Source organism: Terrapene carolina, unplaced genomic scaffold (genome assembly GCF_002925995.2).
Source record: "Terrapene carolina triunguis isolate 2854851 unplaced genomic scaffold, T_m_triunguis-2.0 Scaffold180, whole genome shotgun sequence".
NCBI lineage: Eukaryota > Metazoa > Chordata > Testudines > Emydidae > Terrapene > Terrapene triunguis.
The window spans coordinates 9198611-9211834 of record NW_020664531.1 but is presented as its reverse complement, the minus strand read 5'-3'; the positions used below and the strand labels follow the sequence as shown (position 1 = coordinate 9211834).

The window sequence follows — 13224 nt, the reverse complement described above, 5'->3', positions numbered from 1 at the left end:
TTGCTCTTGCATGGATCTCTGCTAATCTACATAAGGAATATAGCGAGCAGCGTCCTGGAGCTGTGCACATTTGCTCTTTCTAGCTTGGCTAAGAACTCAGCTGTGCAGTAATTTTCAGCACCTCGTATTGTATGAGAAAAGCAACCTAAAGTTTATCATGTTCTTTCCCAAATGAAAAAAAGTGTGTGAGAAAATGCCATTGCTAATGTTTATCCAGCATGTAAAACACAATATCAGAATAAATCTTATGTTTGTCTTGGATTCTAGCCAAAACAGAACTGTCAACAAAAGAAAAAGCTAAAGGGTAGGGAGGGAGGGTTTAAAAAGAAATTAAAGGCTCTTTTGTTTTCTTTTGCTAAATACTGTCGTATGAAAAGTAGTTTTAAGCCTATTTATATGTCACATGAGCTACTGGAAACCCCTAGATCTTCCCCTCACCCAAGACACACACACTTGTATTTTGAAACCATGATAATTTTGAGAAGAGCCCTAATATTTGTATATGGACACTGCAGGGTTTTGGGGGGCGGGGAGGAGAATTAATCTTGTTAGAATTAAGAAATGCACAAAAAATTGCACCTTCCCTAAAGCCTTATGCTTAAGAGAAAAATAATAATAGTACAGTACTTTCATTTCCAAAGCACTGTACAAGCAACTAATTTTCTTCATAACATTCCTATGAGTTAGGTATTGTTATCTCAGTTTTACAGCTAGGGAAATTGAGGCACAGAGTTTAGGAAGCAGACAATACTCTGTCACTGCACAAGTGCACAGAGAAATTGGGAAGAAATCCCTGCCCATTCTGTGCCTATTAAGGGGAAGTAATAATTTAGCTGTAAGGGCCAAATCCAGCATCTTGGAAAGGCTTTTACTGATTTCAATGAGAGATGGATTGGATTCTACACAACATCCCTGAGACCACACAATACAATACAATACAGACACACACAAAAATTCCCCCAGGAGTAGAGAGTTAAAAAAAACCCTATGACAGCCCAGTTCCTGTTTCTCTGCCCCCTTCCCCTGAGCCTAGCCAGGGGGCTAGACACCCACAACCCCGCCCCTGCAGAGTCCAGCCATGGTCCCTGCCCCCAGCCAATATATCTAAACCCCCTCCCCCGGCCCAGATATCCGCACCCTCCCCAAGCCAAGTCTGATGCTCGGTCCCAGGCTTGCACAGAGTTTCCTGTGCACCGGCCTCTCCTTCCCTCAGGGCGTGCTGGGAACTGCAGCTGTCAAAAACCCTTTAGCTCCCTCCCCCTCCCCTCCGCAGTGTCTCTTAGGTGTGAGCTGGGCTCTGCCCGGTCCAGCGACCCCTAATTGCTGCCAGCAGCACTGCAGCCCATTTCTGTGGGGGAAGGAAATTCTGCCTGCACAACATTAATTTCTGCAGAATTCTGCATTGGGCAGTGGCATAGAATTCCCCCAGGAGTAATAAGGTTTTTGGGGCAGCAGGGAGGGATTATACATAAAACGGGAAGGAATAGTTTGGACTCTGGGGTCAAGAGGATGAGAGAGCAAACAGCACATGACAGGTATTAATCATGAGATTTAGTGCACTGCTGGAATTTGCTTAGATACTACGGTGATGAGCACAGTATGAGAACCTACACATAATAGAACTCTGCACTGAGTCTGGATAACAGCTCCTTGCTTAGGCCTGGTCCAACAAAGAGCTTAGATAGTTCAGTAACTTTTCTCAAATAATTAATTCCATTTACTTCATGTTTTTTGTAAGATTGGGGCCTTGCATCCTCTGACTTCTGCACTGAAACCTTCACTTCTTCAGCCTGTAGATCAGATGAGGATGAACCTGTCTTTTCTTGCTCCCTTGCCTTTCCATAGGTCTGTTGACAAGAAAACTCAGGTTAACATAAGCATTGCAATGTGACTGATGATTAACACATGTAGGGCCTGATCCCAGATGGTGTTGAGCATCTTCAACTCCCATTGGCTTCGGTGGATGATCAGCACTTCCTAAGATCTGGCCCATTGTGTTGTTGAAGCAATGTATATATACTGTTTGCAGTCTGTTTCCTATATAACATTTTGGTTTGTCAGTTCTTTCTCAAATAGATTTTGGTTACTGGATTTGATCCCAATTCAGTATGGCACTTAAACATTGCTTTCAGATGGACTTACATGCCTGCTTGCTTAAAGTTAAGCAGGTGTTAAAGTGCTACGTTTTAACTCGATTATTATTCAGCACATCGTCAAATGCTTTGCTGAGCTGGTGTCTTTGGCAATGGCAAACATCTGAAAAATGTTCTGGGGCTTATTTATTTATGTATTGGCATAGACTGGGGGCTTGATTCTGATCTCACTTATACCAATTTACTTATATAGCTTCAGGGGAGTTACTTCTGATTTACGCTGGTGTAAGTGAGAGGAGAGTCAGGCTCAAGGAATTTATCTGTGCATTTAAGCACAGAGCTGCAGGAATGCCGAAACAGTGAAGCGAGAAAGTAGAGGTGAACTTTAAAAGACATTGATCCTATGGATGTGATATTTTTATTCAGTTCATTCTGCAGTCAGTAGGAGAAACTTAGGCCTGGTCCACACTAAGCCCCCAGTTCGAACTAAGATAGGCAACTTCAGCTACGTGAATAACGTAGCTGAAGTCGAAGTACCTTAGTTCGAACTTAAAAGTCCACACGTGGCAGGCAGGCTCCCCCGTCGACTCCGCCTACTCCTCTCGCAGAGCAGGATTACCAGCGTTGACGGCGAGCACTTCCGGGATCGATTTATCGTGTCTAGACAAGACACGATAAATCGATCCCAGAAGATCGATTGCTGGCCGCCGAACCAGCGGGTAAGTATAGACGTACCCTCATATAACAAAATGGCATAGAAAGTAAAATGTGGTGTAATAGGTTAATTAAGTCAACAACAGAAACAGGAGAAACAACCCAAAAAATTAATTCAGAGGTCTATTTCAAAGGGCAATAGTAAAAGGACTTTTTGCAGCCCAAGTTCAATAAACAAAAACAAAATGGCTTCAGGTAGATTCTCATAAGGACATAAGAGCTTTGGGTCAGACCATGATCCATCTTGCCCAGTATCCTGTCTCGAACAATGGCCCATATCAGAGCTTCATGGAGAATATACAGAACAAGGCAATTATGGAGTGATCAAACCCTGTCTTCCACTCCCAAATTCTGGTAGTCAGAGATTTAGGGTCACCCCAAACTTGAGATTGCATCCCTGACCATCTGGGTTAGTAGCCATTGATGGACCTACCCTCCATGAACTTATCCAGTTCTTTTTAAAAACTCAGTTATATTTTTGGCCTTCACAACATCACATGGCAATGAGTTCCACAAGTTAGTTGAGGTAACTAAGTAGCACACTGCGCTGAACTTTTCAGAGAACTATCCACGGTGACGCCCAGATCTCTCTCTTGAGTGATAACAGCTAATTTAGAACCCACTGAAACTCAGAAGGCCTGTTTTGAGGAAGTGCTGAGTGCCTATTAATTATAACTGCAGTTGAGGTTGCTTGGCACTCAGCAGTACTCTGCAGGATTGGGCCCCTGCAGGATTGGGCCCCTGCAGTCTGACTCAAACACAGACAACAACATTCAGACTTCTATGATTTGCTGAACAGTTTTACTTGAAGCAGTACATTTTATTGTATTTTTAATATAAGAGGGCCTCCCAGAAGGAAGCATGTTCAAGGATGGATTTGAATGAGAAGGATCACACCATTAGGGACAGAAGGAAAGGGAAAGACTGGGGCATGGAAGATGGCACAAAGATGGAAGAGGAGAATAGTATAAATTGAACATACAGGAAAGAGGCTTTGGAGGAGCGTAGGTAGTGGGTGGGGGAGCAAATGGAAACCGAGCAGATGTGGACAGGAGCTAGTTGTACAGTGCCTGGGTGAGGATAAGAAGTTTGACAGGCAAAGGGAAGCTAATGAAAGGATTTGAGAGTGGCTGGAGCAGGAAATTATTTTGTCGGTAGCCTAAGCACAAGGACAAATCCTAACTGGGATGTCACAGATTAGCAAGTTATGACTTAAAGTGAGGAATAAGGAGAACGAATAAACAAACTCCTAGGGCAGGGGAGGCCAACCTGAGCCTGAGAAGGAGCCAGAATTTACCAATGTACATTGTCAAAGAGCCACAGTAATACGTCAGCAGCCCCCTATCAGCTCCCCCCTCCCCCCGTCCCCCGCCACTCCCAGCGCCTCCCACCCACTGGCAGCCCTGCCAATCATCGCCTCCCCCTACCTCCCCGCACCTCCTGATCAGCTGTTTCCTGGCATGCAGGAAGCTCTGGGGACGGGGGGAGGAGCGAGGGCATGGCAGGCTCAGGGGAGGGGGGGCAGGGCCTGTGGCAGAGCCAGAGGTTGAGCAGTGAGCACCCCCTGGCCCATTGGAAAGTTGGCGCTTGTAGCTCCAGCCCCGGAGTCAGTGCCTATACAAGGAGCCGCATGTTAACTTCTGAAGAGCCGCATGTGGCTCCAGAGCCACAGGTTGGCCACACCTGTCCTAGGGTGAAATCCTGGGTCCACTGATGTGAGTGGCAAAATTCCCACTGACTTCAATGGGGTCAGGATTCCACCTCTAAGAAAAAAGATCTTGTTGTCACACAAATATCACTGGTATTTTTTTTTTTTTAAAAAGACAATTGAAGAAAATATGAGAGACCTGATTCTGATTTCACACTGATTTTAAACCATTGCATAACTTCATTGAAACCAGGGGTGTTACTGTTGATTACACTGTTATATTTGAGAGAATAATCAGGCTTATAATAAATATGATTAGAACTGTCTCCAAAGAGATTAGTTACTCCCTTTTCCTCCCCTCAGAATGAAAAATGGATGTTTAACAGACCTTAATTGTATTTATTTTTAATTGCAATTCATATGTATGTACATTGTGTGCACAAAACATGTAGCAGCCTGCTTCAAAATGACACAGATATGCAAACAGTTTCCATTTGGGCACTCTCCTTTGTACAGACTTCACAGTGAAACTGAGCCATTTCTTTGTGACAAGCTTTATTAATCCTAATCTTTTGATCACCAGCACACTGAGAAACCACAAAGATCCCACAGTGCAAAGGTACTTTAATAAGAGACATGGTTGTATCAGTATGGTGTGTGCCTGTAGCTCTGCATGGGTTTTGTTCTTTGGGGGTATGTGCTGCACATCTACAATGAAACCAAAGGGGTTGAAATGAGAATGGATTTCAGAGTGACAATGCAAAAATAACCCCACCATTTTTCTCTTTCAATTAGTAGCAGAGATGAAGAAACGACTGCAGCTAAGAATGACAATGAGGATGTATTCATTGCGGCACGACTCCAACAGACTTTGGCTGAACTGGATGAAGATTTAGAAGGTAGGGAACTGTGTCAGCTACAGAAGTTGTAAGGCATGGCAAAAATATATGGAGTCAGTTTCTGCCCTGTGCATGTGCAAGGTTTTCATGGAAGTCACTGGGAGCTACACATATATCTGTGAGCAAAACTTGACCCACACTATACATTTTTGCTACTCCAACCCATATTGTTTTGCTTCTAGATCAAATCAGTATCCTTAGACTGCTATTATCTATTTATCCAGATATTTATATGGACCTCACTGTATATGAGTGCCTGCTACCAGAAAGGTAGCACTTTATGGGCCACATTTTCTGCTGGCATATTTTCACTGACTTCAGTGGAAGTAGAGAATTTGGCACTATGTTTGTGATCAATGTGCTATATGTAGTTTGCAACTTTGTAGCGGGATCCTATCATTTTACACCACACAAACTGCGTATATTTCGTCAGGATCAAATGGAGAAGGGGGGATGTTTTCTGTGTGATATTTCAACTGCATTCCTACATGTAGTTTAAAGTTAGAACTCTAAAATCCTGACCAGAATAGATGTCATCACAAAGAAATACCCTGCTTCCTAACCACCTGTGATAAATCAAAATATCACACAATTATTTTTGATGCAAAATTATGTGAACCCTTCTTTAAACCTCATAATTTTGCAGCATCTTAGAATGCAGTGGGCCTGATTATGATCTCACTTATGGGAGTTTTATACCATTGCAAGTCCATTAAGTTGAGTGTAGTCACTCTTGATTTATACCAAAGTAATTGAAAGAAGAAATAAACCCAATAGCTCCTTTCACAGTGAAATTGTTACAGTCCTGGATGATGATGGGAGGGCGGGATGGTAGAAAAAGAAATGTAAGTTCAGTTTCTTTGTTGGCTTGCTTGAGGTGGTCCCTCAGACAGATTGTTTTTATTAACCAGGTTTGAAAATCATAATTGAGAGATATTTGCCATTTTTCTGAAATGCTCCTTTGGAATATTGCGGTGAAGTATTTGTCACTGAGACGTTAGTGAAAGTTAAGGTATAAACAATAGACTAAATTCTACCCTCAACTACACATATGAGATTCCCATTGGCCACATCAGGAGGTGTGCACGCACAATAGGCTGATGATAATCATCAACCAGACAGTAAAATGTATGCAGATACTGCTTTTTTCTTACAACAGGAACACGTATGGAAACTTGTGAACCGGTATGTCGTAAGTTATGTAAGTGTGATCAAAATCCTGATTTGTTGATTGTCTAACCCATCTTTGAGTATTTGACAGTGATGTTGCACGAATATGACCAATTTGTGAAAGTTTTTGTTTATATTTTTGCAGCAATGGAAGGTATACATTATGAAGCAGATAACGACTCTGTATCAAACCACACAAATGGGGCGTCTAGCCCACATTTCAGCGATGCAGACACTGCTCAAGATGCTGCCTTTGTTGTTCCAGTAACAATTATAGATGAGATTCTGGATATTAACGCAGTAGGTCCAATTGAAGATGAAGAGAATGCATTACTCCCTAACGCAGATGATGAAGATATGTCAGCTGATTCCATTAATTTAGGGAACTTTACAAATAATAGTGCAGGGTCTTTTGATAAGAAACATGTAGATGGTGGATCTCTGAGCATATCCATGGACTTAATTCACCAGCAGTCCTCTGACGATGTATCTAAACCCCTGCCCGTAGAACAGAGGCGAGAGATGTTTGAATCTCTTACATCCTCGTTTGAAAAGAGAAATGAAAACAACCTGGGACTGGAAAACACCTATAAAAATGGTGTTAGTTCTGAGGAATGCAAACCCATTCTGATTTCTTCTCACCTCAAGCCTAAGACTCAAATCCACATAGCAAGAGAGAAAACAAATCCATGTAATGAACAAAATAGTCAGGAAAGATTCTTGAACAAAATGAAAACAGAATTGGAATTCAAGCCCCCATCAACCAAAACAACTGAGGAGAAAGAAGATATCCTGTCACCACCTCTGTGGGGTCACCGTGCCCCTAGTTCTGTAACAAGCTATGAACCTAAAGTAGGTCTGACAACCTTTAAAGTTGTCCCTCCCAAACCTGAAATAAAATACTTCGATAGAGGTAATTCTTTCTCCACTGGTGCCATTAAGATAGATGACCTAGGCAACTTGATGATTCCAAATGCTGGTAACAAGAACACGTCAGATATTTCGTCCAATGAAACTGAGGGACCTCTTATTGGGAGAGTAAAGGAATTCTGGAGGTCAAACTCTTCAGGAAAACAATCTGACAAGTCTATAGAACATAATTCTAAAAAGTCAATAGTCACTGTGAGCTCCCAACCCTTTCATTCAAAATTTGAAAGCAAACCTATCTCTCTAACAGATCCAAAACCTATACCATCGCAACCAGTTACTTCAAATGTGGCTGAAAGGCATTTTGAGTTCGAAAGAATCAAACCACCTGTGCCAGCCACACAGTCTCAGGTAAAAACGTCAGTGTCCCCAACAATTACCAAGGACAAGACAGAGTTCCCATTTCTAAAGCCTTCTAAAAGAACTTCAAGCCATTATGTTGCCTCTGCCATTGCAAAACGCCTAGATTCACTTACATTTAAGACTGATTTGATAGAGAAGCATGATAAAGAGGAGAATAATCATGAAGAAAAATTGATAAAAACTGGAGCAGAACCTCTCCCCAAAGGATGCATTATTATGGCCAAAAACAGCCCTATGGAAATAAAACCAGCAGAAATGAGAGACTCTTATTCAAATATTTTTACTTGCAGTCACAAAGCATCAAATAGCAGGTTGACGCTTGGTGATAATTCTGCTGTGAAAAACAAAGCAGTGAACATCAGGTTACTGAATCAGACAACCCCTTTAGGTTTCTATAAACGGAGTATCAGTGTACCAACTAAATCTTCTTCAACGGATAACAGGACTGCAGAAGGCGATCACAGTTTTAACAGCAAACATAGTATAGTTGATAAGAACACACATCCTTTGTCTGATCAGAAATATGAGAAGACAGACCATACTAATTCTTTCTCATCGTTCACATCACCTGATCTCCCAACACCTACATCCTCTTCCAGCTCATTGTTAAGGCCCACTAAATGGCATCCTGCTAACAATATACAAACTAAATCTTCAGAAGCATTGTCAGAGCTAAATATTATGCCTGTGAATAACCACGTCATTTCTCAAAGGGATGAGAAGCCTGACAGTATAAATAAATCTGATGTCACTGTACAGACCGATATCTTTGGGCCAAAGAAGAAGTTTAAACCCATTATCCAGAAACCAGTTCCGAAAGATACATCTCTGCACAGCACTTTAATGGAAGCCATTCAGACTGCAGGAGGAAAGGAGAAACTCCGAAAGGTAAAGTGGAGACTTCATTTAGGCCATTGAAACTGGAGAAAGCCTGTATTCACTGGAGTAGACAGCAGCCTATTTTATAACTAGTACTCTTGTTGATGAGCTGTAGTACACGTAATATTTAAAACATTTATAATAGCAAAATTCAGAACCAGGCCACTGGTTATTCCGCACGTACTGTATATTGTTATGCAACAGCATAGCCACTTGCACTAGTTAGAATAACCAGAGGAATACAGCTGTACAGTATAAAGAGAGAAGTAATTGAGGTTAACCTAAAAGCCTAACCTGTATTCCTGAAAGTTATATAAACATTGGAATGTGCAGTATATAGGAAACATTTAGCTACACGTCAATGAAAGATATACAATTACTTTATACCATCAAGATTTATTATTTGTTAACTGCTGATACTGTGTTTGGTGTTCTGCACAGTACACAGAGGGCTTGATTCTGCATTCCTGAGCAAAATTTAACTCAGTGGGACCACTTGCTTGAGTAAGTAGTATGCATTATGAATAAGGGTTGCAGAATCAGGCCCAAAGGAAGCTAAGCTGCCTTGCCCACAGAGCTTAAAATACAGATATGTGCTCCGAACAATTTTAATAAAGTATTTTCAAATTACCTTTAAGTAAATATCTAGTAACAACTTGATGGTGTCTATTTTGTTCATACTCTAGAGTTCAGACAGCATGATAAATGGAAGTCAGAAGAAATCCTCATATGCCGAGCCAGAGAATGAGCATTCAGCCCTGCTGGCAGCAATCAGAGGCCACAGTGGCACCTCAAGACTAAAAAAGGTAAGAAATAGATAAATAGGATCAGTGCTCTTCTCATTGGTTGTTCCTACTGAATGTGCTGGGTGCACGGTGACCTAGAGTGATGCAAAATAATTTGTATTGCAACAAGAAGACCTTAGAAAAAATTATGACAACAAAGCACAGGACTGTAATGTTTACATGATGGGCCAAATTCTGCACTCAGCTATAGAACTTCATTGACTTCACTAGAGTTGTACACTGGTAGCTGAGGGCAAAACATTTTTAATGTGATGGCTAACATTAAATCAAGGTAAACCCAAATTAGTTTAATATGAGACTGCACACTCCAGATACTTAACCCAACAATCTTCAGTTCGGCATTTGCACAGGCTTAGACATTATGGATAAGCTTTTCATGGTAGGAATATGCAGTTTGCACCTCACCTAACTTATGTGTCAACATACCCCACAAATCTACCTACTGGACATATGTGCATGCAAATACTTGATTTCCACATGCACACACTGTTTATGGTCATTAGTTAGATGCATGCAATGTATACATGCAATTGTATGCAACTAACTACAAATCTGACTTATTTCCCCACAGTTAGATGACGCCTTCTGTTGGAAGAATTTATCTAACCATTAAGGCATCTCTTATTTTTAATAGCCAGAGTCTGAATTGCTCTAACATGAACCTTCACTCAGTTCACTGGCCCAGCCAAGGAAGTGTATTGGGCAAGAAGTGTCCCATCTCCCTGATGCAGTGACTCAAACCATTGCCAACTATCCACACAGCTGGGGATCACTGGATGTCTACCAACCACATAATGTCCCTGTTCTTCCCTATGTGACTCCATTATCCTCAAAGCAACTGTGAATGCCTCATTACTCTTGGGGCAGATAGAATAGACAGCTTCCTCTGATACTGACATCCCACAACACAGTATGTTACCAGAGGCAGAGAAAGAGCAGCCTGGCACACAGCCATTCCAGGACTGAGGAAGGCAAAGGCCACGTTTGCGCGCGCACACGCTACTGAGCCGCACGGTATACTGCTTGGGCATAGCTGAGAATCCGTGTGAAGGAAGTTCTGAAAATAAATTGTTGTTGTATCATCAGAGAGACTCTTTCAAATTCTTTTCTCCAGTAAATAAGAGTGGCTTTTTGCATTATTTTTAAGAATATTTTTTAGGAACCATCCATCACTTTTTCACACAATGTGGCCTGTGCTAATCAATGCAATGCATATGTATTGTAGTGGACAGAGTACAGGAATGGAGTACAAGCGCTCCCGAGTTCTTGTTCTGCTATTGGCTCCCTCTTTGGCCATAGATAATTCACATGCCACTCTCTGCCTCAATTTGCCCATCTGTGAAATGGGGATAATAATATTTACTTTGTGTCCCCACATTTGTCCTGTGAGGATAAATTTGTTAATGTTTGCCAAACACTTTGAGGATAAATAAATTCTTGACATTTATGACATTATCATTGTTATTAATAGCTATTAGGCATATTGTTTAAGACAAAAGGCTGTTGAAAAAAGCACAAGCAAGCTTCCCACCAGGTTGTTTATATTAGAGCAGGCTTCTGCACATATAATTCATGCAGCAATTTTAGGTTAAGGAATTCCAAAGTAACCCAAACTCACACCAAGTCCAACTGTCAGCCTTTTACCTTACACTCCAAGAGTTACAGGATGCTAGAGTTCACAGTAAGTAAAGATTGAGTTTCTGAGACACAGTCAATGCCAAGTCCTTGGTCCTGGTAATCAGCCCAGTTGAGTGATGTGAGAGAGTAGTAACAGATGTTTAAACCAATGAGCAAACAAAAGTTCTACGTGTTTTATATCAGTTGAGCAAACTGAAGTTGGGAGTGGTGAAATAAAAGTGTGCATCAAGTGTCAAATAATTACAATTTAGTGTTATCCCAGATATTAACTATTCACGTTCAACTGTCTTGTTGGTAGATCTCATCATCGGCCTCTGAAGAGCTGCAGAGCTTTAGAAATGCAGAACTGTCCTTGCGAAATAAAGAAGCCTGTCAGGCAGAGCAACTTTGGATCCCCCCTCCACCTGTCCTGCCGCCGCCACCACCTCCTCCCAGCCACAAGTCAATGACAGCTCCTAAATTTCCTGTCACTGCTACAAGTAACCCTGGGGAGGCAAGGGAGGCCCTAATGGAGGCTATTCGCTCTGGCGCTGGAGCAGCAAGGTTAAGAAAGGTAAACGTGCTCATCTATATTATCAGCCTTTTCGCTGAAACAAGCTGAGGATGCAGTGCTGCTCTGGGAGCAGTTTGCAAGTTGTGCTAGCTATGTTTTTTTTTTTTCTTTTTGTCAACTTAAAGAGATACATACCATGTTTTCTTTAACTGCAGTGGAAAGATTAGTGCTGCATCTCAAGTCTTTGGACATTAGAGCACATCGCCTCACGTGTGGTTTTCTTCATGTAAGAATAAAATTTGCATACATATTTTTCTTTTGAAGAGGAACGTTAAGATCATTAATTTTAAAAAATCATAGAATTTGGATGACCTCTTCCATTAAATTCTGACAAACTAATAATAATTCCAGTTGACCTCTGAACAAACAGGACCTAGGATAAGCCAGAATTAGGCCCATCTATCTTTCCTCTTAGCCCTTTCCAAAAAACTTGCACCTAAGCAATTTAGGGATAAATATTCACCTTTAATTCCAATAGCGTATCATAGGTTTTGGGACCCAATGCATTCGCCCAGTCAGCCACCCTCAAGGCTGACTCTGGATCAAATTGTGAGGCCTAATATTCTTGACAGTGTCCCTTTTATGATATGCCAGATTTTTACTAATACATTCCATATCTCTCCTAAATTGAGGTTCTACATAAACCTTGTGAAGAAAATGAAACTTAACCACCCAGTATGCAAGTATGTGCACACAGCGCACATGGTGATTTCCAGACTTTCCTACTCTGGTATGAATCAGGAATAACTTCTCTGAAGTTAATAGAATTATACCAGTACAAAGTTCATCTGAGATAAATTTCAGGCCCTGTGGGGTTTATTCTGGTTTTAGTTGTATGGCTGCAACTCCCAATGGGCCAAATATTGCTCTGAGTTATACTGGTGTATTTTGGAGTCACTGTATTAAACTCTTTGAGCCAGATTCTGTTGTCAAACTGAGTTACTCCTGATTTACACAAATGATGGTGAGAACAGATTCAGGCCCATTGGCTTCAGTGGCTTTATTCCAGAATTCATTCAGTAACTGAGAATGGACTTTAGCCCATGGACTTTTGGGTATTTGCAAGCACAGATGGAGTTTTCCCACCTTGGGACTCCGCTGATGCAAACCATAAACATATAAATATGATTTAGCCTTGTCCATTTTCCCTTTATAAAACAAACTCAGCAATATTATCAACCAATTGATACTATAGCTATAAAAGTTCTAATTTCTTATAAAGTACAACTTTTATAGAGTTATTACTCATTACACGAACAAGTCAGTGTTTCAGGGAACCTCTAAGGGTCCAGTTCAGCATGCTAAAATAAACCAATTTGTGCAGTTATTTTGCATGTGTAAAATTACACATAATATGCTCTCTTGGGTATGTATAAAGCACCTATCATTTCGGTGTAAACCATCTAACAATGTTATGAAGAAGCAAAAGACTTCAGAACAAATGATGCTTTCTCTCTCCATTCCACCTGGTTACAGAAAAATGTTGATTTAGATCTTCAGGTATATTTTATGTATTATTGTTTGTTTATTTATC

At 41.1% G+C, this 13224-nt stretch overlaps 1 protein-coding gene across 3 annotated transcripts in view; it reads left to right on the top strand.

The window, feature by feature from the left end:
* LOC112117089 (protein cordon-bleu) overlaps positions 1 to 13224 on the top strand; it is a 240208-nt gene that overhangs the window by 220536 nt on the left and 6448 nt on the right. For all 3 annotated transcript variants that reach the window (XM_024214955.1, XM_024214954.1, XM_024214959.1), the window contains 4 exons: positions 5251 to 5354; positions 6670 to 8702; positions 9380 to 9499; positions 11436 to 11690. In XM_024214955.1, coding sequence (XP_024070723.1) covers positions 5251 to 5354; positions 6670 to 8702; positions 9380 to 9499; positions 11436 to 11690 — 2512 coding nt within the window. The remainder of the gene's footprint in view (positions 1 to 5250; positions 5355 to 6669; positions 8703 to 9379; positions 9500 to 11435; positions 11691 to 13224) is intronic.